Source organism: Dama dama, chromosome X, assembly GCF_033118175.1.
Source record: "Dama dama isolate Ldn47 chromosome X, ASM3311817v1, whole genome shotgun sequence".
Classification (NCBI taxonomy): domain Eukaryota; kingdom Metazoa; phylum Chordata; class Mammalia; order Artiodactyla; family Cervidae; genus Dama; species Dama dama.
Genome location: NC_083714.1, coordinates 158,420,090 through 158,447,861, shown reverse-complemented (window position 1 = coordinate 158,447,861; position 27,772 = coordinate 158,420,090). Strand labels below are relative to the sequence as shown.

The 27,772-nt window shown below is 33.3% G+C and overlaps 1 protein-coding gene across 11 annotated transcripts in view; it reads left to right on the top strand.

Moving 5' to 3' along the window:
* LOC133052239 (lysine-specific demethylase 6A-like) overlaps positions 1-27,772 on the top strand; it is a 169,166-nt gene that overhangs the window by 105,599 nt on the left and 35,795 nt on the right. For 8 of the 11 annotated variants that reach the window (XM_061137019.1, XM_061137018.1, XM_061137024.1 and 5 more), the window contains 12 exons: positions 518-611; positions 2,134-2,260; positions 5,496-5,594; positions 5,715-5,934; positions 6,455-6,589; positions 7,047-7,202; positions 8,790-8,885; positions 9,504-9,887; positions 17,776-18,536; positions 23,177-23,306; positions 25,172-25,277; positions 25,882-26,087. In XM_061137019.1, coding sequence (XP_060993002.1) covers positions 518-611; positions 2,134-2,260; positions 5,496-5,594; positions 5,715-5,934; positions 6,455-6,589; positions 7,047-7,202; positions 8,790-8,885; positions 9,504-9,887; positions 17,776-18,536; positions 23,177-23,306; positions 25,172-25,277; positions 25,882-26,087 — 2,514 coding nt within the window. The remainder of the gene's footprint in view (positions 1-517; positions 612-2,133; positions 2,261-5,495; positions 5,595-5,714; positions 5,935-6,454; positions 6,590-7,046; positions 7,203-8,789; positions 8,886-9,503; positions 9,888-17,775; positions 18,537-23,176; positions 23,307-25,171; positions 25,278-25,881; positions 26,088-27,772) is intronic. The other 3 variants (XM_061137021.1, XM_061137020.1, XM_061137023.1) reach the window with 3 other exon arrangements.

Here is a 27,772-nt window from a genome sequence, read left to right as displayed (position 1 = left end):
AACTAGCTGTTATTTTGAAAGTTGGTGGTGCACAGTTAAATGTTCAGTTAATGAATTAGAACTCTTTATTTTCATAATGGAAACTTTAAAAATATCTTTATTGTTTGAATCATATACTGCTAAATTTTAGGATGTATATAGCATATATATAAGTGTTTATTCCAGTTTATTACTTGAAGCATTAATTTTATGTTTAAAGGCTTTTTTAGGTGAAGTATAATTGATGTTATATATACAGTATATGCAACATAGATATTCCAATTTTTAAAGATTTCATTGCATTTGTAATTTACTGTAAAATATCAACTAAATTCCCTGTGTGTACAATACATCCTTGTGGTTACCTGTTTTATACATAATAGTTTGTCCCTCCTAATGGCTTTAATTCATCTGTCTTGCCTCTCCTCCATTCCCTCTCACAAGTAGTAACCACTAGTTTGTTTTCTGTATCTTATGTTTCCTTTTTTTTGTTGCAGTAATGATGTATCTTTTTTTCTGAATATCTTCTGCTCTTTAGAGAATGTATCATTCTGCGAAGGAAGCTTATGAACAGCTTTTACAGACAGAAAACCTACCTGCACAAGTAAAAGCAACTGTTTTACAACAGTTAGGTACATAAAAGTTACTTTTTATTACATAATGCATTATTATTAAAATTTTGGTGGGAGTGGGTAGAAACAGTTTTAATTCTTCTGCTTAAAAATAACTTCACTAAACTCCTGTATTTTAGAATTAATTGTAATGTTTATTATTTTGAGATTGTATTTTAAGTGAGTATTGTGTATTATAAATATTCCTATAATAAATGTACTTCTCTCTTTTTTTTTGATCAGGTGTTAATGTATTTATTTCTTATTTGCTTGTTTTAATCATTCAGTTGTGTCTGACTCAGTGACCCCATAGATTGTAGTAGTAGCCTGCCAGACTTCTCTGTCCATAGGATTTCCCAGGCAGAATTCTGGAGTGGTTTGCCACTTCCTCCAGGAAATCTTCCTAATCCACCTAGCATATTCCTAATTTCATATCTCATAATTTAGATTCAGTGGTCCAGTCCACTCCTTTTAAGTTCTCAACATTCTTCTTTAGTTATCGGTGTCTAGAAGAGGTTTGAACATTCCCATGTGCTTATTATAAGCATTCTGTGAAGTTAAATGAGTTAAAAGAATTCAAATGGTAGTTAAGTGCTGTGAGCTTGTTTTCATAGGGCATTTTATTATACGAGTTAATGAAACTGTGTCACCTAAAAATTAAAGAATATTTTATTTATTTGTTTCAGTATTTGGTTTTGAGCAGATAGTTTCTAAATTTTAATGAACTTGTGATAATGTATTTTTGAAATGGCAGTATTTTGCCTATAATGTCAAAAGCAATTAGTCATACTTTTCCCTAGGTTATACTTTTGCCTAGGTTACACTTTTGCAAAGGTAATTTTATAACATCAATTGACGGACAGATGAAGCACTATAATTTCCATTTGTCTTAACTGTTTAACATTTTTTTTCATGGTCCAATCTTTCCATTGTCTTTGCTGCTATAACTCTTCTACTTCTTCATTATTCAAATGCTGTATTGGCTTTTATCTGTTTTGGAACCAATTTTTAATTTACATATTCATATAGCTTTGGAAATGCTTTGTTTTTGTTTTTGATCATATGTTTAGAATTCTTTGAAAATAATTAATGTAAGTAGAGTGTAGGATCTTTGGTAAGGTGTTTTCTTTTAATAGTGTATCTTCGAATATTTTTAGTTTCATTTATTCCTCAGAGATTAACATGGACTTACTAGATTGTTTTCAAAATATTTCAACCTTTAAAGAATAAGTAAATTAATCCTCTTTATACTTTTTGGTTTATAAGTCAAAATTTTATTTTTCAAATTAAATTCAGAAAAGGAGTATCTGTCTGTGACTTCTATGTAATACCCTAGATGTTTTAAGTTTCCCTCTGTTGATTGTATCCCTTTTAGTAAAGTGGATTTTCTTGTAGCTACCTTTGATAGTTCAAAATTTAGGAAAGTTTGATTCAAGATAAGTAAATAAATATACAAGAAGGGTATTTGTGTGCTTCATGATTTTCTTGAGGCTAGAAGAGTGATTGAATCATGGGTAAATGGCTTCCACTTGATTAATTATAGGATGGATGCATCATAATGTGGATCTATTAGGAGACCAAGCCACCAAGGAAAGCTGTGCTATTCAGTATCTCCAAAAGTCATTGGAGGCAGATCCTAATTCTGGCCAGTCTTGGTATTTCCTTGGCAGGTGAGACCATACTCTTGGGTTGTGCTGTCTAGAGATGGTTTGTAATCTAAAATGTTAATGTTAATCTGTAATACCCTTAGTGGCATTTTATTTTAAAAACATTGTAACAAAGATTTTGGGGAGGTAAATTTGATCATTTCAGATCATTCTGAATTAGGTGCTTTTACTTAGAAATTCTTATTCTACTTATTAGAATTCATTTTACATTGTCTTGTGACTTGAATTATTACTAGTTTTCAAAGAGTTTTAAAGAATTTTGTCACATGTTAATTAGGGTATTGTTTTTCTGTTCAGTGTTTAAATTGTGTTCCCTCTATCATTTTTATCATTTTTAAAATGTATTTAACAGAGAATTCATTTTTATTCTATCTGATGATCATGTATGGCATATTGAAAAGTCTAAACCATTTGAGGTTGGAATTTTCCACTGATTAATGAATGGACTGGATTAGATAAGTCAGTTACCTTTTTTCAATGTTATAAATTTAACTTTAATTGTCTTACTTGGTTTGACTGTAAATTTTGCCCCTTTCTTATTGACATTGAGTTTGTTTATTTATGTAAAGTCTAATTCACATTTAGGTTTTGTGTTAATGTTAGCTTTTAGTGACTTTTTCTTTTAAAAAGGAAGTATACTTATATTTGAGATTATTATTAAAATAACTCCTTTTTAAAAAATTTCATTTTTGATTAATTTTATATAATAATCAAAGTTAGCTACTTTTCAGTATAGAGTTTTTCTAATCTCCCCTAGGCTTGTCAAGAGTCTAGTTTGAGTTCCTTCTCAACTTAGTGTTTTCTCCTCTGCTAAAGATCCTGCGGGATAAGCTGAATCTTTCTTATCTTCCATTTCCATTTGTTGTTATCAGTCAAGCATTTAGTAAATGAAATAAGTGAACTAAGTAGTTCTTGCTTTTGGAGCTAATATAATTTTTACCTTTGTACAATATTTATCTTAATGGGTGATTTTAAAAGAGGTTTATCTTTAGAAAGAGGGATGTGTGACACCTAATATTAGGTTTTTTATTAGCACTCCTGCTAATTTAGATTTTTATAAGAATATGACCCAGGATATTTTTTTCCTTTTGACCCAAGATAAAAATCAGTAGCATAATGTCATTTATGTTGTATGTGACTCTTTAGTATAAGGGATCCTTTTGTTGTTTCTGTTTAATCCCAGCCATGTACAATACTTGTAATGAAATATGTTTAAAATCTTCATTTTAGTAAGGATGCACTTGGGAAAGGGCTTAATTGAGGTTATCTGAATTTAAAACAACAATATATGTTCTGTTTTTTGATATTTTTTCTACCAGTATGGACCACAGTCTAGATTTCTCAATTACATGATATTTCTTTTGGACCAAAGATGATCATTTTTTACAGCATTTTTTTATTTTTTAAAGAATATTTATTTATTTGGCTGTCCAGGGTTTTAGTTGTAGCACGTGGGATCTATTTCCCTGATGAGGGGCTAAACCTAGGCCCCCTGCATCGACAGCACAAGGTATTGTTAGCCATCGAACCACCAGGGAAGTCCCTACTAGACAGCATTTATTTTATTTATTTATTTATCTTTATTTTTTAATATATATTTATTTTAATTGGAGGCTAATACCTTTACAGTATTATGTTGGTTTTGCCATATATTGACATGAATCTGTCACGGGTGTATATAACATTTATTTTTAATGTTAGTTTTTTCCCATAATTTTCTTTTCCCTGCTGCCTTTTGATATGTTGCTTCTAATTAATTGACTTTACGAATAGAAAAGAGAATCACATTTCTGAAAAATGATATTTTAAAGCCTATTGAAGGACTTCCTGGTGCTCCAGTAGGAATCTGCTTGCCAGTACAGGGGACATGGTTTTGATCCTTGATCTGGGATGATCTCACATGCTGTGGAGCAGCTAAACTAAGCCTATACACTGCAACTAGTGAGCTCACTCACCCTGGAGCTACCTGGATACCACAACTAGAGAGGGACCATAGGCAGCAGCAAAGACCCAGGGCAACCATAGTTAGTTAGATGAAAAAAACTTACTGTAGCTCTGCATGAGGATCTCAATGTCTGTATAATTTATAGAGATTTGATGATCCTAGTATTTGATGATCCTAGTATTTCAGGAACCGTGTGTTACCTCTGTGTCCAAGGCTTTATTTCATATTATTGCTGTTTTGATTGGGATGTGTCTGTTAAATTGAGATAGGGATGGTGGAATACAGTAGTAACACTGGTAATGAAAATGTTAGAGTCTGCCACATGGAGAAAACTTAAAAAATTAGGAATGATCAGACAGCCTTTATACAGTCTTCACAATGTAAATGACATTATGCTACAGATTTTTATCTTGGGTCAAAAGGAAAAACTTATTTTATCCTTTCATGTTGCAAGTAGGGGACATGAATTCAAGGAAGTTTTCTCAAGGTAACATAATAATTAATGTAGCAGAAAGAGCTAAAACCCAGCTTTAGTTTGTGCTTCAGTTCTCTTAACATTAAGTAAGCCAGGAGATACATACAGCATTTGTCTGATCATCAAAATACTCTTTTGTTAAAAAAATTTTTCTGTCAATATTCACACAGTCTCTAATGTCTATCCCTGTTTGCCTTATTGTTCCCTTTTTAATTCTGCCTCAAGACTCCAAGGTTGTATGCATTCTTTGTAATTGCTGTCTCTGTCTTTTTTACTGGCCTTTCAGTGTTTGTCAGCCCACAAATTAGCCATTCTTTAGGCTTATTTGTACCCTTTTTTTGTGTGTATTTTAACATTAAATATATCTCAGTTTTGTTTTTCATGAACTAAGAAATGTTTGCCATTGGCATCTTTAAGTTCAGAATGGAAAATTTGGATGTGCCCCTGAGGTCATTATCAACATTTAATTTCTCTTTGTTACTTAGCCCTTATATTCTTGGAATGTAAGAAGCTTGAGTTTAAAGTACATATAAAAGAGCTCTGTATTTAAGTTTCTTCTAGCAGTGAACAAATTCTGGCTATAATGGTTTGAAAAGAATACATTATATAACATTTGCTAGCAGTCATAAGACAGAAAGTTAATTTAGTAGCCGTTAAAATGTACATTAAAATCACTATGTCTAAGCACATATCTTGATTAACAAGTATTTTCCCTTTCCATATACATAATTTTGTCAAGCTAATATAGTTATTTAAGCATTTGTGGAAACATAAATACATTTAAACTATATATCTGCTTTGTTCCTTGACTCTTTCAGGTGCTATTCAAGTATTGGAAAAGTTCAGGATGCCTTTATATCTTATAGGCAGTCTATTGATAAATCAGAAGCAAGTGCAGATACCTGGTGTTCAATAGGGTAAGGCTTGTGTGTGTTAAGTTTATAATGCTTTAATTGATATACATGTTTATTGAACTTCATCTATATGTATGTATTAATGTTATACACAGTTTTAGTAAACTTTATTTCTCTTTCCAGTGTGCTCTATCAGCAGCAAAATCAGCCTATGGATGCATTGCAGGCCTATATTTGTGCTGTACAATTGGACCATGGACATGCAGCAGCATGGATGGACCTAGGCACTCTCTATGAATCCTGTAACCAACCTCAGGATGCCATTAAATGCTACTTAAATGCAACTAGAAGCAAAAGTTGCAGTAATACCTCCATGCTTACAGGAAGAATTAAAGTTTTACAGGTAAATTCTTGAAGTAGCATATTTTAAAGACATTTCCATAAATACCTGGCAGAGGAGGGTGGCTGGAAAGTTTGTCTAATTTTGTTTTGATGTCAATAATTTATTTCCATAGTTTTGATATTTATGATGATACTACTTTTCACTTTAAGATACTACTATATTGAAAATGTCTTTTGCATCTTTACTTTTTCTGATTCATGTTAATTTGCATGATTTTATGTGCTATCAACATTTTTAAGTTATAACATTTTAGAGAAAAGAACACAGACATTGTTTTTCACTCTTGCATGAAATTTCACAAGAAGGTGTCCGACAGAATTCTGAAAAACAGAACTTAGCTTTTTTCCTATTCTTGAAAGTATGTTTTAGTTATCCTCTTTAGCATATATCTGAAACCCCAGATTAATAACCTGCTTTCTTTAAAAAAATACCTATAAATTGAGGAAGTTTTAGTGGATCTTTACTTGATCTTACTCAAGTAGTCCTGTGTTAAATTTACTTTTTACATAATTTTTCCTAGGCTCAGTTGTGTAACCTTCCACAAGGTAGTCTACAGAATAAAACTAAATTGCTTCCTAGTATTGAGGAGGCATGGAGCCTACCAATACCCGCAGAGCTTACCTCCAGGCAGGGTGCCATGAACACAGCACAGCAGGTGAGAAGTTGGGTTATCTTCTGTAGGTGCCCAGCTTTAAGGGTTCTGTCCAATCTGTAGTGATCAGATCTAAATTACTACGTGCAGAATTGGCTTTTAAAAAAAAAAAAATCCTTTCAATTTTACTACTAAGGGATTTTTAGATCAAAATAAAACTTCCTCTGATACGGGAAGATTCTTGGGGTAGTTTAAAACTTTTGTTTAGTTTTATGATTTCAAAAGGGATTTCTTAAGGGACTTTCATACAGTGTTTCATTTAATTTTTTAAAAAGTAAGTTTTTAAAAATAAGGTACACATTCTCCATTGATGAAATACTTGACTTTGATTTTCAATTAGAATCCATGATGTCTACATGATGTCTAGTTTTGGAAAGTAACCAGTTCATAAGGTTTTATCATTTGAAGGCATGAATTAAGAATATATAGAACCTTTTTTTTTTACCTCTGTGATCCTTAGGCTTACAAAGCTCATCATCCAAATACTGAACCTGTATTAGGCCTCAGTGAAACATCAATTTCACAACAGCCCTTGCCAGTACATATGATTACCTATAGTCAAGTAGATGACCTGTCCAGTCCTGCCAAGAGGAAAAGAATATCTGGTCCAGCAAAGGTATATATAAATTTTTCAGAGAAATGGAAGATTTCAATTAGAAATGAAATTCTAAGTCTTCTGAAGTTGTGCCTGTCTTACATTTTAAACTATTTGTTCCTCAAGAGTGAAAAGGGGTTTTTTTTTTAAGCTGTTATAAGCAGTATTTTGTATCCTGAAATTGTAGCATCATTTAAGTATAGGAAGTAGGGATAGCTTTATGTTCATGAGGCATTTTATTCATTTCACCGCTTTTCTGAATTTTAACATACATTTTTACCACCACTTTGTATGGACACTAAAATAGAGTGTTGAATGTAATGGACAGTCTGTTAGATCTTTGAGTCATGGTTCAGATGAACATACCTTTTAAGAAAGAGTTTAAGAATAAATGACTTTTCAGATGTATAATTTTCCAAATGGGTTATGCATTGATTTTTTTAATGATTTGAAAACATAAGCTTTGTTTATCTGTAAATATTCCAATTGCTAATCATTTAGTATCTCATGAGTTGTAACTATTGGTGTATGAATTTAATCAAATATTTTTAATTTAAAATAAATTTTCCTGAGAATAGTTCTAAGAACTGTCATATGGTCAAACTGTATCATATACTTCAGTAGAGGAACAAGTTGATTCATGGTGTTTGACACCACAGAAATTACAGGTATGAAATACTCTTTCGACAGTTTTTAATCACATGTTTTAACATAGTGGAAGTAGTAAGCTTTAAGCTTTTGTTGGGTATTATTTCTTAAAATTGAATGGCAATAAATGAAGTTAACATGTATATAAGTGTAATGAGCCTACATTTCCAAAGGTATAGAGATCATAATACATTTTTGTTTTCTACTTTTTTAAAAAGAAGTAATATATTCATATTTTTGAAATTTAAAAATTATTAGGAGATAGGGGTGTACAGGTTTTAAAGGGTCCTTGAAGTTCCTGTCTCCAGCTACTTAATTTCTCTTTCTAACAAATATTCAGTATTAGTGGTTTCTTTGTGTTTTTTTTTCCTTTTGTTTCTAGATATAGATATACATGTACAAGAAGATGTGCTGATCTCAGTTTTCTTTTTATCCCTTATACTAATATAGCTTGTTGACTGCTGTATCTTTTCTCCCTGCTCACCTTCTTTAAAGATCTATCTTTGAGATATTTTCATGTATTTTATGGCTGCTTTGTTCTTTATGGCTACATGATGCTACATTTTAAATTTTTTTGGAAGCCTCATGTTGTTTAACTAGACTTCTGTTGTTAGACTTTTACATAATTTCTGCCTGTTATAAATAAGGCTGCCCTTAAGCATTTTTGTTATGACACATTTTATAGTTAAATAGCTTTCACTTTGAATTATAATTTCCTTTCCACATAATGTATTTAATTGAAAACACAAAAATTATTTTCATCAAGTGAATTCTTATTTTTAAAAATCTTTCTTAGCTGTTTGTAAGGACTTCATTTTGGTATTGGTTACATTTGGTTAGAAATCACTGTATGTCACAACACAAAATTGCTTGGTTTGTAGACTTTTAAGTTACAGGTTGCTTGCTAGTGACTTACTTAATTTCTTTGATTTACCTTTGTGTATTTTTAAATTTTTCTAGTACTTGGAACACCTACGCACAGATAGAGATAATTTAAATCCGACACAAAAACTGATGCTGCAACAGTTGGAAAGTCAGTTTGTCTTAATGCAACAAGTATGTATCCCATTTTCATTATAAATGTTTATCATTTATGTTAAGTATTTTTCTTGACTACAATACCACTACAGAATTTGTTAATGCTTATGTCTACTTTTTATGTGTAGTCATTAGAATTTATATATCTGAGCTTTAAATACCACTGGTGGACAGTTCAATTTTTTTTTTAATAGCTATAAATTAATTTTGAAGACAACAGGAAATATATTTTATGTTTTGTGCATATTTCAGGTGTGTTCTATAGGCTTACTTTTTATTACTTTACAATTAAAGAAAATATACTAAAGTGGAGAAGTTTTCAGGATTATTTTAAAGGATTTGGCATAATTGTAATGGCCATCTGAAATCCCTTACTTCATGATGAGAAATAAAGCCTGTAAATGACTTACTCACTGTTTTCAATTGCTTTCTTTTGCCTGCATACCCTTAATAGGCAAAGGCTTTTTTAAACTATATACTGAAAAAGACTTTGCTTTACCTATATAAACATAGCATTTCATTTCTAAAATGTACATTTTTTAACCTCGAGAGATTAAATGTTATGATAAAGTTAGGGATGTATTGATAACACAGTTTCAAAGTCACACAAGCAGGTTTTCTTTTTTGTTTTTGAAGATGAGACAAACAGGACAAACTACTGGAATTCCTAATGGGCCAATAGCTGATTCATCACTGCCTACAAACTCTCTCTCTAGCCAGCAACCACATTCTGCTCTACCCAGAGTACCTAGTGTCTCTCAGCCTGAAGTGCACTCTGCTTGTTTTGAAAATCTTTTGTCCAGTGGACCTTTTTCTGCACGCTATATTCTTTCTGGCATCTCAAAACCACTAGGGTGTACAGACACTAATTTGGTAGGCAATAATTACTTAACACGAAGTGGAAATAATGGAAATGTGCCTTATCTGCAGCAAAACACATTCACTCTACCTCATAACTGCACAAACCTGACCAGCAGTACAGAAGAGCCATGGAGAAAACAACTATCTAACTCCACTCAGGTAAAAGAAAGATTAGCTGCTTTACTTGTTAACATAGTAATTTTTCTTTGACTTGTAATTTCTTCTCCTCCAAAAGTATACAGTTTAAGAAATATTATATATTTTTAAACAATTCACAATTATCTCAGGATTTTGTGTTTCAATACTAATACAATGTTGTAAGGTCATCTTTGCACGTGGTAGTTATGTATCTAGTGTAAATTAACATATATATGAATTATGCTAGACAGTCTGAAGGTAAAGAAAAAAAGCACAGACTTACAGTGCTTTCAGATTCCATTGCTTAATGGAATGAAAGCATCATGGCCATGATTTTAAATTGCAATTATTTAGTATATGCAGATATATCCTGCTTACAGTCAGTACTCTGCCAGCTGTGAAGTATTTATTTTAGTGTGGTAAAAAGCCTAATCAAAAAAGATTCAGTTATGATAAATTACAATAAAATCTGATTTGCACTGTGGAGAAAGTAGCTTAGGAGAGAACTAAGAAGTTATAGTCTCAGTGAACTGAATTTAGAAGAGCAAGTCATATCAAATGTGGCTATAGTGCAAACACAAAGCAAACACAAAGGGTCAGGTTTAATTTGTGAAGGGCTTGATGAATCCTAAGAGGAAATGAGAGACATTCAAAGTTTTGATACAGAGATAGGGATTTCTTGAACAGCTACCTCCTTAAAAGTTAGTAACTACATTTTATATCACTTTAAATGTTTTTAAAAAACTGAGCAGAAATTATGAAAAGTCCCTACAACTACTCCCCCCACCACTGTTTCCACTAACCTGAAAATACTAGAATGTGATAGAGCCCTATAATTTACATTCTGATAGATTGTTTCTATTGCACATTATATTGATTTTGACAGATGTGTATGATATGCATCCATCTTCAGTACAAAATAGATTTATAAACATACCCTGTGCACTGTTTATTCCTCCAACCTTCTTTCAATATGTGGAATGAATAGATCTTGTTATTGTGTTTAAGGTTGCTTTTTCTAGAATGTCATATAATTAAAAGCATACAGGATGTTGCCTGTTGAGAATGATGTTCTCTTATCAACATACATTTAGTTTTCTTTGTGTGTTTCCTTGAGATGATAACTATATTTACTTTTGATCAGTTCAATTCAGTCGCTCAGTTGTGTCCAACTCTTTGCGACCCCATGAATTGCAGCACCCCAGGCCTCCATGTCCATCACCAACTCTTGGAGTCCACATGCAGCAGTGTTTTGTTCTTTGCATTAACTACACTTTGTTTATCCACTCACTTTGTGTTTGTGTAGTTATATGTAAAGGCATTATAAACATTCTTGTGCAGATTTGTATGGACTTAGTTTTTAACTTGTTTAGGTAAAAACTAAAGAGCATGATGAGTGGATCATACTGTAAGAGTACTAATTACTTTCCTAAGAAACTGACAGCTATCTTCTAAAAAAGACTTTTATTATGTTCATTGCCTCCCTCAGTGACTGAGGCTTTTGTTTGCTCTAGCTTCTCCTACCAACTGAGAGTTTCTGAGTTTTAGGCAGACTCAAAGTACCACAGAGTGAGTGTTTTATAAACAGTAGACTTTTATTTATCATACTCCTGGAGTCAGAGAAATCCAAGATCAAGCCTCAGCAGATTTTGATGTCTTTTGAGAGCTCTCTTTCTTATTCATAGTTGACTCTCTTCTCATTGTACTTGTAGATTGCAAAAGGAATGTCTGTGGTTTCTTTTATGTATTTGTTCGTTTTGGGCTGTGCTGGGTCTGCATTGCTGCACAGGATTTTCTCTACGGTGAGTGGGGGCTGCTCTCTAGTTGTGTTGCTCAGACTTCTCATTGAGGTAGTTTCTCTTGTTGCAGAGCACGGGCCCAGTAGTGGTTCCTGGGCTCTGGAGCACAAGCTCAGTAGTCATGGCACACAGGCTTAGTAGCTCCCACAGCATGTCAGGTCTCCCTGACACAGAAATCAAACCCATGTTTCCTGCATTGACAGGCAGATTCCTTAGCACTGAGCAATCAGGAAAGCCCTTTGATGGTTTCTTTTATAAGACACACAAATTCCTTTCTTCAAAGCTCCAGCTTTTTTAACCTAATCACCTTTGAAGGCCTTGCTTCCACATACAGTGAAGACTTAATTTCAGCGCTGTATTTTGGGGGATACATTCAGTTGATGATGCTAGTGTTTGGGATTTTACTGACTTAATTAGGGAGGTACTGATGCATCTGTTTTTTGTTGTTTTTTTTTTAATCTAGTATAACCGATGAATTTTGGAGCATGTTCCAGTTCAGTTCAGTTGCTAAGTCATATCCAACCCTTTGTGACACCACAGACTATAGCTTGCTAGGCTTCCCTGTGCAATAGCAACTCATGGAGCTTACTCAGACTAATGTACAATGAGTCAGTGATGCCATCTGATATCTCATCCTCTGTCTCTTCCTGCCTTCACTCTTTCCCAGCCTCATGGTTTTTTCTAATGAGTCAGTTCTTCTCATCAGGTAGCTAAAGTATTGGAGCTTTAGTTTCAGCATCAGTCCTTGTGGCATCATCAACTCTATGGATGTAGAATTTGTGCAAACCCCAGAAACTAGTGATGGACAGGGAATCCTGGTGTGCTACAGTCCACGGGGTTGCAAAGAGTCAGACATGACTGAGTGACTGAACAGCAGTGCCTTTTGTAAATATATTTTCCTAGTCGTCATTTGCTGAAGCTGAAACTCCAGTACTTTGGCCACCTCATGCGAACAGGTGACTCATTGGAAAAGACCCTGATATTGGGAGGGATTGGGGACAGGAGGAAAAAGGGATGACAGGGGATGAGATGGCTGGATGGCATCACTGACTCAATGGCCATGAGTTTGAGTAACCTCTGGGAGTTGGTGATGGAGGCTTGGTGTGCTGCGATTCATTGGAACACGTGTGAGCAGCTGAATTGACTGAGTGACTGAGTCTTCATTTACCTTCTCATTCTGTTACAGTATCTTTCACAGAAGTTTTAAATTTTAATGAACTCCAGCTTACCAATTCTTTCTCTTATGACTGTGCCTTAGAAAGTATATTAAAAAAAGTTAGCACCATGCTACATAATTTCACCTATATTACCTTCTAGGAGTTCCATACTTCTGCATTTTATATTTGAGTCTAAGGCTCAGTTGGAGTTAATTTTTGCGAATGGTGTAAATGTAAACATTTTTTACATGTAAAAATTTTCCTTTTTCTTCTACTAAATAATTTAAAAATGTTTATGTATGTATGTATTTTCAAATGTGCCTTGTCTTTAGTTCTCTGTGCAGGCTTTGTTTAGTTGAAGAGAACAGAGGCTACTGTAGTGGTGGTGCACGGGTTTCTCCTTGTGGTGGCTTCCCTTGTTGTGGAGCACAGGCTTTAGTGCACTGGCTTGGTAGTTGTAGCTCACAAGCTCAATAATTATGGCTTGCCTGATCCAGAGCACACAGATTTCGGTAGTTCTGATGCATGGACTTACTTACTTCATGGTATGTGAGATCTTCCTGGACCAGGGATCATTCCTGTGTCCCCTGATCAGCAGGTGAATTCTTAACTGCTTGACTACCAGAGAAGTCCCAAAAATTCTTTTTTCCAATGTGAATTCTCAGAATTTCCACACCATTCCTTGAAAAGACTGTCCCTGCTTCATTTTATTTCCTGTGCTCCATTGTCAGAGATTAGTTGACTGTATTTCTGTAGGTTTATTTGTCTGCTATGTATTTTGTTCTGTTGATCATTTATCTGTTTCTTTTGTCAGTACCGTGGTGCCTTGATTAATTTAGCTTTATATTAAAATCATTAAATAAACCTGTGTCAATCCTCTAATGTACTTCAATATTATGTTGGACTTTGGGGGTCTTTTGTCTCTCCTTATTATGTGAGAATCACTTTGTTAAAAATTTGTTAAAAATAACATTGAATTTTTATTTGCTTGCATTGAATCTGTGACTCAAGTTTGTAAGTACTGACATCTTTCATCATACTAAGTTTTACTTTTGAAGAATGTGGAAACTCTCTCCTGTTACTTAGTTATTTTTTAATCAATGCTTTGCACTTTTTTTCATATAGGTATTAGATACCTATTTCATTGAATTTTCACTACGTATTTCATTTTAGGACAAGTGCTAATGTAGTTTTTATTGTTTAGTCTAAAGCATGTCTGACTCTTGGGACCCCATCCTCTCTGATCTTGGGATTCTCCAGGGAAGAATACTGAAGTAGGTTGCTCTTTCCTTCTCCAGGGGATGTCTGACTCAGGGATCAAATCTGTGTCTCCTACATTAGCAGGCAGATTCCTTAGAAATTACACCTGTTCATTACTGGTATAGAAATGTGATTGCCTTTTGTATATTAACTGTATGTCTTGCAACATTTCTATATTCTTACTAACCTTTCTTATTAGGTGTCTGGATTCTTTTAATTTCCTCATGGGCAATTATGTCAGTTAGAACAAAGATCTTCATTTTTTCCTTTTTAATTTTAATCTGTATCCATTTTACATCATTTTCTTGTTTTATCAGTTTGCTTTAGTGTGGTAGATGAAAGAGTGGTGAGAGGGGAACATCCTTGCCTTCTTTTGTATGCTACTGGGGAATGCTTTGAGCCCAACTTAACATAAAATGTTAGCCAGAGGTTTTCTATAGGTAATCTTATTAAGTGGAGGAAGTTCGTCTCTCTTACTATTCAGTGACTGATTTTATCATACAAAAGTATTCAGTTTTGTCAGTTCTTTTGCTGCATCAGTTGTCTTGATCATGTGGTTTTTCTTTTCTAACTTGTGGATGTGTGATGTATTATAATGATTGATTTTTTTAATGTTGAATGAACCTTGCATGCATTGGATAAATCCCATTTGGCCGTAGTCTATAAATGTCTTTCTGCAAAGTTGGATGTGATCTGCTGATACTTTGTTGAGGATTTTTCTTTGGTCTGTAGTTTTCTGTCAGTGTTTTTAGTATTAGGGTAGTCATTGTCTTTGACCTCATGGTATAGTTGAAAGATTGCATCTGCTTCTATTTTCTGGAACAGGTTGTTGAACAGTGGCATGATTTTTCCTGAATTTTTGGTGGAACTCTTTATCAGTGACCTCATTTGGGCACTGTTATGCTTTTTGTTCTGTAAAGTTACTAAATGGTTGATTGAGTTTAAATAGTTAAATGCTTATTATCACTTCCTGTCAGTGTTGTTTTTATTTTCTACTCTTTTGTCTTGCTGATCAGTATAGTTTTTATTAATACTTCTTCATTGTCTTGATCACTGTAACTTCAGAATATGTTCTGAGATTTAGATGATATTTGTATAACATTTTCTTTACATTTATAGTTGATAACTGTGTTTGATTTTTAAAAACTCTGCTGTGTTTTTTTTAATCTTCATATAATTTTAGGGTCATTATGTCAGTTTGTACCAAAAGTATCCACTGGCACTTAATAGAATTCTGTTACGTGTGTGAGTCAAATTGCTAATGTTTCAACCATGAATATAGTTTCTATGCATTTATTCAGTTCTCTTTTAACTTCTCTCAGTCATCTTTTTCAGTTGTTATGAATAGAGTTGTATCCTTATTTTTGAAGTATTGCCTTAGTTATTTTGTAATTTCTGTTGTGATATCCTGATTTCAAACATTCAGAATTCTGATTTTGAACATTTTGAACATTTTTCAAAGTTTTGGTATTTTTCAGATTATATTTTTGATTCTTGGTATTATTCTGTTTTGTTCAGGGAATATATTTTTTATGAGTTTAATTCTGTTATTGAGACTTGTATTTCTCCTAATCTGTCATGTGAACTATAAAAGGAAACCTATTCTGTCCATATTTAGTGTCGAGTATTGTTGAATACAGAAAGAGGAAGGACCTCACAGAAACAGAAGAGATTAAGAAGTGGCTAGAATACACAGAAAAATTGTGTAAGAAAGGCCTTTTTTACTGGGATAACCACAATGGTGTAATCACTCACATAGACCCAGACATCTTGGAGTGTGAAGTCACGTGGGCCTTAGGAAACCTCACTGTGAACAACGCTGGTGGAAGTGATGAAATTCCAGTGAGCTAGTTGAAATCCTAGAAGATGATGTTCTTAAAGTTCAGCACTCAGTATATCAGCAAATTTGGAAAACACATCTGTAGCCACAGGATTGAAAAAGGTTAGTTTTCATTTGAATCCCAAAGAAGGGCAATGCCAAAGAATGTTCAGTCTACCATACAGTTGCACTCATTTCACAAGCTAGCAGGGTAATGCTCAAAATCCTTCAAGCTAAATGTCAACAGTACAGGAACTGAGAACTTCCAGATGTACAAGCTGGATTAGGAAAGGCACAGGAACCAGAGATCAAATTGCCAACGTCCATTGGATCATAGAGGAAGGAGTAAGGGAGTACCAGAAAAACATCTACTTCTCCTTCACAGACTGCTCTAAAGCCTTTCATGGTGAATCATAAGAAACTGTGGAAAATTCTTAAAGAAATGGAAATACCAGACCACCCAGCCTGTCTTCTGAATAACCTATAAGCAGCTTAAGAAGCAACAGTTGGTACGAGGCATGAAACAAGGAACTCGTTCAGAATTAGGAAAGGAGTACGTCAAGGCTGTATATTGTCATCCTACTTATTTAACTTACATGCAGAGTACATTATGAGAAATGCTGGGCTGGAAGAAGCACAAGCTGGAATCAAGATTGCTGGGACAAACATCAATAACCTTAGATTTGCAAATGACACCACCCTTATGGCAGAAAGTGAAGAAGAACTAAAGAGCCTCTTGACGAAACTGAAAGAGGAGAGTGAAAAGTTGGCATAAACCTCAACATTCAGGAAACTAAAATCACGGCATCTGGTCCCATCATTTCATGGCAAGAAGATGGGGAAACAATGCAAATAGCAAGAGGCTTTCTTTTTAGGGGCTCCAAAAGCACTGCAGATGGTGACTGCAGCCATGACATTAAAAGATGCTTGCTCCTTGCAAGAAAAGCTGTGACCAACCTAGACAGTATATTAAAAAGTAGAGACATCACTTTACTGACTAAGATAAAGTGACTTTACTGTCTAGTCAGAGCTGTGGTTTTTCCAGTAGTCACATACGGATGTGTGAGTTGGACCATAAAAAAAGGTGAGTGCCAAAGAATTGATGCTTTCTAACTGTGGTGCTTTAGAAAACTCTTGAGTCCCTTGGACTAGAAGGAGTACAAACCATTCAATTTTCAAGGAAAGTGGTCCTGAATATTCATTGGAAGGTCTGATGCTGAAGCTGCAGCTCCAGTACGTTGTCTGCCTGATGTGAAGAGCTGACTCATTAGGAAAGAACTTGACTGATGCTGGGAAAGATTGAAGTTATTCCTTGGAAAAAAATTAATAGATTTCATATGCTTTCTTTGAGGATAGCTATTACTTTTCTATTACAGATTCAATATTAATTTTAAACAATTAGTATATACCATTTCCATATTAAATGTAATACATTGTTATGTTTGGTGATCTGGCTTATTTAGGATGTGTTCATAACTTTAATCAGTAATGACTATATGTATGTTCTTCCATATCTGAATTTAGTGAGTCATTTCTCTTTTAATGAAAATGTTTATCTCTGAATTGGACACTAAAATTTCTCAAAGACGTCCATGAAGAATTATGTTGCCACACTAGTAAATGAAATCTGTTATGTAGCCCAGAAGTATGATTTTCCCTCAAGGTTACTAACCATTTTAATCATAAGATTATGGAACTTTTGAAAAATGATTTTTATGATTTTGGTCATATTATGTTACACATTTAGTTGTTTAGCTTTTATTTAACATTTTTAATCCTCAGTATTGTTCTTTGTGTACAGTAGGTGTTTGTTTAGTTTTTGGCTGGAACTTACAGTATTGAATTTTAAAAGTCTGTTTTTCTCTTTTTTTTAGGGGTTTAACAAAGGTCAGAATTCACATTTGCCAGAATCTAATGATGAACAGCCTTCATTTTCCACTGATCCTGCCCTCTATCTCCAGGCGGCTAGCACTAATATTCAGACTTCACATAGGATGCTGTCTAGTTGTTCAGTAACACAGGGAACTGCTTTCAATCACCTCTCTCATATTGCTACCTCAGGTGACCAACAAGGTGTTTGTTGTACCAAAGAGAGCACACCTTCAGGAAATAGATCTTTTGTGCCTGAAATAAGCAGTCATACTGAAGATAAACCTAATGGCTGTGCTGGTGTCAAGGGACTTTCTAATCGTGTTCAGCAGTTGATGGCAGAACCTATTTGCAGTTCTAACAGTGGAGATTCTACATCATCAAATTTAATTTCAGACAATCCTCAGATCTCTTCCTTGTTGATTGGAAAAGCCAATGACAGTGTGATGACTGGAGCATATGACAAAGTCTATAGTACTCACCCAGAAGGTCATACAAAGACTAATAATTCTGTTGCCTCTTTATACTCTTCAGTCATTTCTACAGCTGCTCCAAAATCTGCTAACCAGACCACCACCCTTGGTGTTACCAGCATTAGCAGTCCTCATGTTAGGTTACAAACAATTAATGGAAAAGGGCTAGAGAACTCACAGAGCCCTAAAAAGACAAGCCTGTCTATGATTAGCTGCAAACCTGATTCTCAGGTTATACCATCAATTTCTGTGTCCATATACTCAAATTCTACAGAAGTTCTGAAAGCATGCAGGTTAGTACGGGAAAGTTTATCACAAATTGAAAATAGTTCATTTCTGACTTGATCAGAAAACTGAAATAATATTTGTATTTTATAAGAAATATAAAAGATAATTACATAGTGAATTTTTTAAAACAGCTATTTCAAAAGGAACTTTTTATTCCTCAGTATTGTACATAAACTATCAGCATATTATATATGAAAAGCATTTTCTACAACATACTGTGAGAAGCATATCTTACTAGTATTACTGACTCCTGTTGATTATCACAGTTGTTATCATATTCTCTATGATTGGGGATTGAAACCAGTGAATGGATTAAATTATATTTGATAGAAAATCTGTAAAACTTTATTGATTGTTTTCTTTCTGGCAACATTTTCTGTGATTTTGGAAGAGGTTCTAAACAGGCAGGAGTGACAAGAGAAAGGAATAAAGATTTGAGAAATGTTAATAGACCACCAGTCACTTTAGGAAGTCAAGCTATATTCTATTCTTAGAAGAATGGTCCTGAAAAATTTATTTCTTAAATGGATTTCATTGCCTTCAAACAAAAAAGACTCAAAAGATGAGAAACACTTTCTTTGATATTGTGAAATTGTATTAATTTCCACATTCTGAGTGGAATGAGTCCACATTCTGAGTGGAATGAGTCTTACTCATTCACGTTTTTTGAAAATACCTTTATTAAGATATAATTGACACACCTTACAATGTATCCCTTTAAAATGTACAGTACAATGGTTTTTAGTATATTTCCATATAATGCACCAACCACCAGCACAATTTTTCAGCAGTGTTATCATCTCAAAAAGAAAACTGTTGTACACATTTTAAAGTAGTGTTTTTATTCTGTTTGTTTAAAATCTAGTCTAAAATTAATTATCTTATTTCTCATACTTACATGCTGTATAGAAGAGTAAAACTTGTGTGATAGTTAAAATACCAGGTGTAATGCTTCTGTCTAACTTTCTAAAACATTACATCTGAAATCTGAATAATAATTTGGATTATAATGAAATAAAATAGAACATATATACATTAAATATAAAGCTGAAAATTATTTTTATCTACTTTGACTATTTTAATTCAGGTTTTGAATTTCAAAGATAAAAAAAGAATTATTGCTTAATTACTATGTCTTCTGAAACTGGGAGTCTTTACCTCTCTTCTCTATTGCTGAAACTAAAATATATTTAGATTTTTCAGACACTTTGATTGTCTTTTTAGAAACCATCACCGATCAACCATTGAATATGTATTACAAAATTCTAAGCTGATACAAGTCTTAAATGTTTATATAGTTTATACTTGCAGTTACTGGGGATAGAATAATAGAGAAATGGAAACAATTGATATTTTTAAAAGTATATGAGTAAATAAAATTAAGAAATTTTTGCCTTTCATAGTGGATTAAATTTTAATTTTCCCATTTTATTTTACAAATTATATATAAGCCTCATTATGGGGTACCTTTTTTAGATTGAATTTTAAGTTCTAAGCCACTAAAAGGACTTGTTTTATTACTAAAAATGTGTAAATTTGTAAGTTGCAAATAACTTCCCTACAGATGCATGGTTTTCCAGTAAATTTGGCTGGCAATTTACTAATGAAAGGATACCATCACCATCTCCAGAGCTTGTAAAGAGAAAAAATAAAGAATAGAAAAGAAAGGAAGGAGGAAAGAACATGAATGTCAGGTCTTGAATTGAGGATAAAATTACTCCAGTTTAACACAGCCAAATAGATAGCACATAACAACTGTCACGTGGAGACAATTCCTGTTACCCAGTGCTGATGTGTTCTTTACTGGACTGAATTCTGATTAGTTCAAGGAATCATCAGTTGAGAGGGTTTAATCACTCTGTATAAGAAACTGATTAAGAAAAAAAAATCTGTATATTAGTTTATCTGTAGAGCACCTCCCATTTTTTTGTATTTAAATGTGTTCAAAGGTAAGTTCACAGTAGATATTGTTAAGTATGGTATTTTTAAAGTAATTTTTCAGTAATAATACATTTTTGCAACAGTAAGATAGCCTTAGTCTTTCCCACCTCCACTTTTTTCCCCCAACTTCATTTCTTTCCCATTTGGATTTTTATGGTAACTTTTTCTTAGAAGAGCAGTGAAGTCATACCTATGTAGACATTCATGTGTTTCTGTTGTTCAACCTGTTCTTATGCTTTAGGTTTGATAGGTATTTTACAAAGGGAAAAAAAGGTATGGTTCCTTTATTTTCAAAAACATTGGTTCTTTTAGTAATAACTTTAGATTCTGATTTGACTAACTCATAGGGACATACTAATGGATCTTTTGATTTCATTTTACTTTTTGACCAGAGTGTTCTCTTTTGTTATATTTCTTAGAAAAATTTTAAGGGTTATTAAAATTTTAAACTGCCAATGTTTGGTTTCATTTATAACATTTTTGCTTCTGTTAAAATTTTAAAATGTAATTTTAGCATTTAAGTAATTGGCCCAGTTTTGGGTTCCTTGCTCTTGCCACATGTTTATTTATTTTTTTCTGTTTTCATGTTTAATTTTACTTTGAATTGCTTGAGTTTTCTATGTATTCTTAATTTACTTGTTATTAGACTATAAAAGTCCTACAAGCAGAATTACACTGTCTGTCACTCATTTTTCATATACAGGATGGTAAATAAGGTTTTAAAATTTTTTTCAAGTACAATTAAATCCTTGATCCATATGTTAGGGTATTCTAAAATGTTTGTATTATATTGTAGTACCTCTCTCACTAGGAAGCAAGTCTTTTATAATCAAACTTAAATCATTTTGTGGAAAGTATAGAGTGACAAACATAATTAAGCATTGAAACCAGTTCCTTTTATTATATAGAGATTGTAATTGACTCTTTGTGTGTGTGTGTGTGTGTGTGTGTGTGTGTGTGTTTGTAATTGACTCTTAATGCATTGTTCTTAGGATATATTTTCTCCTATATTAGCTTCTAGCATGAATTTTGGTTGTAAAATCAGTTCTGTGGAGTTTATAAATTAGAATCATATTTTTTAATTTAGAAGCTTAAGATACAGGCAACTTGAACCACACAAGTCTCAGTATGCTTTGTGGGTGGATAATGAAACCTAGATACTGACTTAACATTTAAACTTAATTGCTAGTTAACTGTAAAATTTTCATGTAATATACATTTGTAAATTATTTAAAAATAGAAAAGTCTGCATTTTTAAACTTAGCTTGTAACTGTATAAACCCTATCACAGGGAATCCTCTGGTGGTTCAGTGGTTAGGACTGTGCACTTTCTTTGCCAAAATCCCTCTTTGATCCTTAGCCAGGTAACTAAGGCCAAAATAGGCTGTACACACTTCAAACTGTTTTTTATGGCATTTGAAAGTTGATAACTACTGCATCTGAAACTTTAGTTTTCATTAGTTCTACCAAAAAATCCTAAGTTTCAGGCTTTTCTTCCCTTTAGCAGAAGTAAAGCTAAACAAGGAATGGTGATTTTACTTCAACTTATGTAGTTGTATAATTTGAAATTTTAAATATAATTTGTAATTTGTTCTCCAAAAATACAACTATTTGTTCTGAAGAAACAGTGTATATTATTTTACTTTACAAAATAGAGCTTTTATATTTTTATCTTAAATTTGAATGTTTTAAGAGCTATTTCCTTTTGTATTTTAGTTCATTGATTATATTTCACTTTCAGTGATTGAATGTTAGAAACTTAAATGGATTTCAGAGGTTTGATAGTTTTCTGTATTTGTTTCCTGAGTTTAAAATGTAAGGATTTAAAAATATCCCTTTAATGGTCTTGTACTAAAAAGAGATTTTTGAGTTTGGAAGTAGCAGTTACATTTTAAGAATCTGTAACTTAGCAAACATGGTATCTTTCACCGAATGAAAAAATTGAAATCAAGTAGAAATTAAATACAATGTGAGAATGTTTAGCAACTGTTCACATTATTTTAAAAATTATTATTGTCTGGAGTCTTGCTTCATTTTGGGGACCTGTGAGAAAACAAGTTTTGACAATAAAAAACAAATGGTCTTTCTCAGTTGAAAGCTGTCATGAAGATAATCTGGAAATAAGATATAAGAAAAGAGAAAAATCTTGGTGTGAAAGTATATAAAGATTATATAAACCTTTTTTTGGTTAAGTTTCTTGTTTTAACATTACATGAAGAAAATATAAAGGTGAAATACGACAAAAAGTTTGGAGTTCCTATTCTTTTGGTGAAGAAATAAATTGGAAAACTATCAGAAGAAAAGCAACTTTATGAATAATTCATATTATATGTTTAGATACTATATTTAGCTTTTCTTATTGTATAAGAAATCAAAGTGACTATCTGTTAAAATTAACTCTTCTTTTTTTCTGTATTGAAATGAATATTTTAGAATGATTTTAGTTTAAACTTCATCTGCCTAGACAGAGGTTGAGATGGTTGGATGACATCACCGAGTCAATGGACATGCATTTGGGTGGATTCTGGGAGTTGGTGATGGACAGGGAAACCTGGCCTGCTGTGGTTCATGGGGTCACAAAGAGTTGGACACAGCTGAGCGACTGAACTGAGCTGAACCTAGAGCTTCAGATTTTTCTCTTGTTTTAATCTCCTGTTTTTACAATCATTGCATAACCGATATATTTCTTCTAATTGTTTTCTAGGAACTTAGATAAAAATGGCTTGTCTAACAGTCACAATTTGTTGGATAAATGTCCACCTCCAAGACCACCAACTTCTCCATACCCACCATTGCCAAAGGACAAGTTGAATCCACCCACACCTAGTATTTATGTAAGTCTCCTCGCTAATTAGTTATAAGCCAGGTATCTGAACTTGTCTGCCTTTAGATATATTTTTAAGCCAATGCAAATCTTCTTAGAGAAAATCACATTTTTTCTGTAAACTTGAAAGCTTTGGAAGACCATGTTTGTGTCCTAGAGGATAACAAACAGCATCTCTCAGACTAAATATGGTCTACTACTTCTTTTTGTAAGTGAAGTTCATTGTGTCATAGTCATATTCATTTATTTATATGTTATCTGATTGCTTTGCACTTGGTCAGCAGCCTTAATTAGTTGCAAAAGAGAATAGTTCATAAAACAAAAAATACTTAACATTTGTCCTTTCTTAGAAAAGATTTTGCCACTGGTGTACTCTAGAAAGATTTTTTGAAGAGAATATTTAAATTTAAAGTGTCTGTCACTTAAGGACTGAGATTCTCTAAGAGTAGCAATAGATAATTGTTTTTAATCTTAGTTTTTTTGTTTACATGATTCTAAATCTATACATTCTGCCATCTTAACGACCTTCATTTTATGCTTCAAATTAAAGCAATAATTTTTGTAAATGACAAAGTGGTTAAGAACATAGAAATTATGATTAGTGCATGTCACTAAAAAGGTTCAGAATAAATAAATCATTAAAAATTTTCAATTTGAAGCTAAATGTTTTTACTTTTTGGGAATTTAGGTCTTTGGTAAAGAAAATTGATTTAAGTTAAATCAAAACAATTTCTGTGATTTTTTTTTTTCTGAAGTGTTGCTGCTGTCCGTCGTCTGTAAACTATCCTGTTGTAAGATAAAAGAAAAATTTCTAAGCTAAAATTTGAAGAGTAAATATTTAGATTGATGTTATGTAAGAGACCATTTTGGAAATCTGGCCCCTTTTTAAACTAGATGCTGAAAGAAGGTTACTTGGCTCAAAATAGCCTGGAGTTAAAAATCCCCTCCAGGTCCCTCCTCCCCCCATTCTATGCAAAACAAAGAACTTTTTCACCCAAAAAAACATTAAAGTTGTTTACACCCAACTCCCAGCTGGTCCACCCTCTGGCTGATCTCCAGAAGTCCTTGCCCCAGCCCTTTAAGAGATGACTACTCTGAACAACCTTGCAGAAGAACAGGCCCCCTTAAGACAGTAGCTTTCCACATGTATGTACTTACTGTTTTCTTGGGTAAGTGCAGCAGCTTGCTAATCTGACTGCTGCCCCTTCTTGCCACATTAAAGGTTCCTGTAAAGTACTGGTTTCGTTCTTTTTCTGAATCTTGCCTTCTGTAACTCCCTTATCCTACAGATGCTGTATAAAACCAAATTTTACTCTTAAGTTACCACATTAGTGTACACTGACTTATTGTGAAAGGAAGGGCTAGTTATAAAAATAAAGCTGAACCCCTGAAACTGCACTTTTGGGGATTAAATGCAAACTGGAGATTTATCTTTTTTAGGTGTTATTGAATCATTTTTTATTTTGATAGTAGTCTTTAAAACACTTTCTATATTTAAGTTTATATTTTACTTTTTCCATACCTCTTCTATAATAATTCTGGAGGTATACCTGGTAAGTACACTTGGGAAATGCTTTTGAATTGCTAACCTTTTTCAGTCTTTTTGTGAATATTGTGATCTAAGAACTTAATAACACCATTTCAGAATTTTTAAATTTAAAGTGTATCTCTTTTAAAGATAAAATTATATAGTGATTTTCTCCTAGTAGAATTTTCCTGAACAGATTAATGCTAAAACACTGTAGTATACAGCACTCAGTGTTAATGGCTAAAGTATATTGTTGATGTAAAAATGCCTGGACAAAAAATGAAAACATATTTCAGAATAGTACCTAGTCATTTTCTGAAATCTAACAAAACATTTCCATTTTACAGTTGGAAAGTAAACGTGATGCTTTCTTTCCTCCGTTACATCAATTTTGTATAAATCCCAAAAATCCCGTTACAGTAATACGTGGCCTTGCTGGAGCTCTTAAATTGGGTAAGTTTTTTTAAAAAGTTGAAACATTTCTCTTACTATCTGTCATTTTTCAAAAAGCTGTCAGAAGCACACTTTTTCTAGATGTTTCCCCCAGTTTTTATTTTCATGGTAGGAAACTATTAAGCCATTTTCATGGTAGGAAGCCACCTTCTTTCTGTTTCTGTCACTTTACCACATTTTTAACATGATGCCTATGTTAGCAATTGACAACTTTTGATAGATTTTTACTTCTTTGTAATTTGGTTTTATCAGGCATCATGAATGACTTGGGTTAGTTGATGGAAGACGTTTTGCAGTGTAAGATGTAGGTAAAATTAGATCCAGAGCCTGTCCCTCAGTTCCTTGTTACAGCTTGTCACAGTGGTTAAATCTAATGATTCATGGGACTGCTGTGAAAGTTTGGCCCTCATATTTTGCAGGGAGTAGCACATCTAGAATTTGTTTGGCAATACCTCTAGGAAGCCGTATTTCTCTCATATGGTTTGAAGCAGTCTTTAGAGAAATGGATGGAATGTCATAAAGAATTTTTTTTAAACAACTTTTGAAACGTTCATTATACCAAAAATAGTTTTATTTTTTTATTACAATTTATTTATTCATGTAGATCTAGGGCTTTTCTCTACTAAAACTTTGGTAGAAGCCAATAACGAACACACTGTAGAGGTGAGAACACAGTTGTTGCAACCAGCAGATGAAAACTGGGATCCCACTGGAACAAAGAAAATCTGGCGTTGTGAAAGTAATCGATCTCATACTACAATTGCTAAGTATGCACAGTACCAGGCCTCCTCCTTCCAGGAGTCATTGAGAGTAAGTGTTTTTTCCTGGAGATTTTTTTTCTAAATTAGATGCAATTGCTTCTCTAACAGTGTATTCAGTTAATATAATTTGGTTTCATAAGTATTACAGTTAACAAAAGATTAAACTATTGCAGGTTTAAATGAGGTTACATTAGCAGCAGTACAGATTGTTAATAGAGAAAATACTGTTTTATAGCATATCCTTATTTTTGAAATGTTTCTATTTAAAATTATAAAGTAAATAGGTTTACATAGTAGTTGCAGGCTGATTTTACTACGAACAATAGTACCTGGGCATTGCTCTCGTTTTTAATTGGTTTGTAAAAAGGCATTTCCATTTCATTTTATCTGAAAGATGCTCTATAAAGAAGTGTTAGTATTCTTTCTGTGTCATTAATAGTGTCTAAATAAAACAACAAAAGAAGCAGAAATTTACAAAAGCATCTAAAAATATTCTTTGCCTTATTCAGTATACTATTGGGGAATTGCTTTGAGCCTGACTTCACATATGATTAAATAAAAAGATGCTTACTCCTTGGAAGAAAAATTAGGACCAACCTAGACAGCATATTAAAAAGAAGAGACATTACTTTGTCAGCAAAGGTCCATCTGGTCAAGGCTATGGTTCTTCCACTAGTCATGTATGGATGTGAGAGTTGGACTATAAAGAGTGCTGAAGAATTGATGCTTTTGAACTGTGCTGTTGGAGAAGACTGTTGAGAGTCCCTTGCACTGCAAGGAGATCCAACCAGTCCATCCTAGAGGAGATCAGCCCTGAATATTCATTGGAGGGATTTATATTGAAGCTGAAACTCCACTACCATGGCCACCTGATGGGAAGAGCTGACTCATTTGAAAAGACCCTGATGCTGGGAAAGATTGAGGGCAGGAGGAGAAGGGGACGACAGAGGATGAGATGGTTGGATGGCATAACCGACTCAATGGACTTGAATTTGAGTAAACTCTGGGAGTTGGTGATGGACAGGGAGACATGGTGTGCTGTGTGGATGTGATCTGCTGATACTTTGTTGAAGATTTTTCTTTGGTCTGTAGTTTTCTCTCAGTGTTTTTGGTAATAGGGTAGTCATTGTCCTTGACCTCATAGTATAGTTGAAAGGTTGCATCTGCTTCTATTTTCTGGAACAGGTTGTTGAGCAGTGGCATAATTTTTCCTGAATTTTTGGTGGAACCCTTTATCAGTGACCTCATCTGGGCACTGTTGAGCTTTTTGTTCTGGGAAGTTACTCAATGATTGAATTCAGTTTAAATAGTTACATGCTTACAGATTATCTCTTCCTCACAGTGTTGCATTTGATAGATTGTGTCTTTCAAGGAATTGGTTCATTTTATATAGGTTATCATATTTGTGAGTGGAGTGATTCATAGCATTCTTTTGTTATCCTTTAATGACCATAGGATTTGTAATAATGATCCATCTTTTAATTATGTTATTAGTAATTTCTGTCTCTTGGATGGCATCACTGACTCAATGGACATGAGTTTGAACAAGCTCCAGGAGTTGATGATGGACAGGGAAGCCTGGTGTGCTTAGTCCATAAGGTTGCCAAGAGTTGGACATGATTGAGTGACTGACCAGAACTGTCTTGTGTATTTATTTTCCAGCCTAGTTTTATCAATTTTATTGGTCTTTTCAAAGGGCCAAGTTTTGGTTTCATTGACTTTTCTCTTTTGACT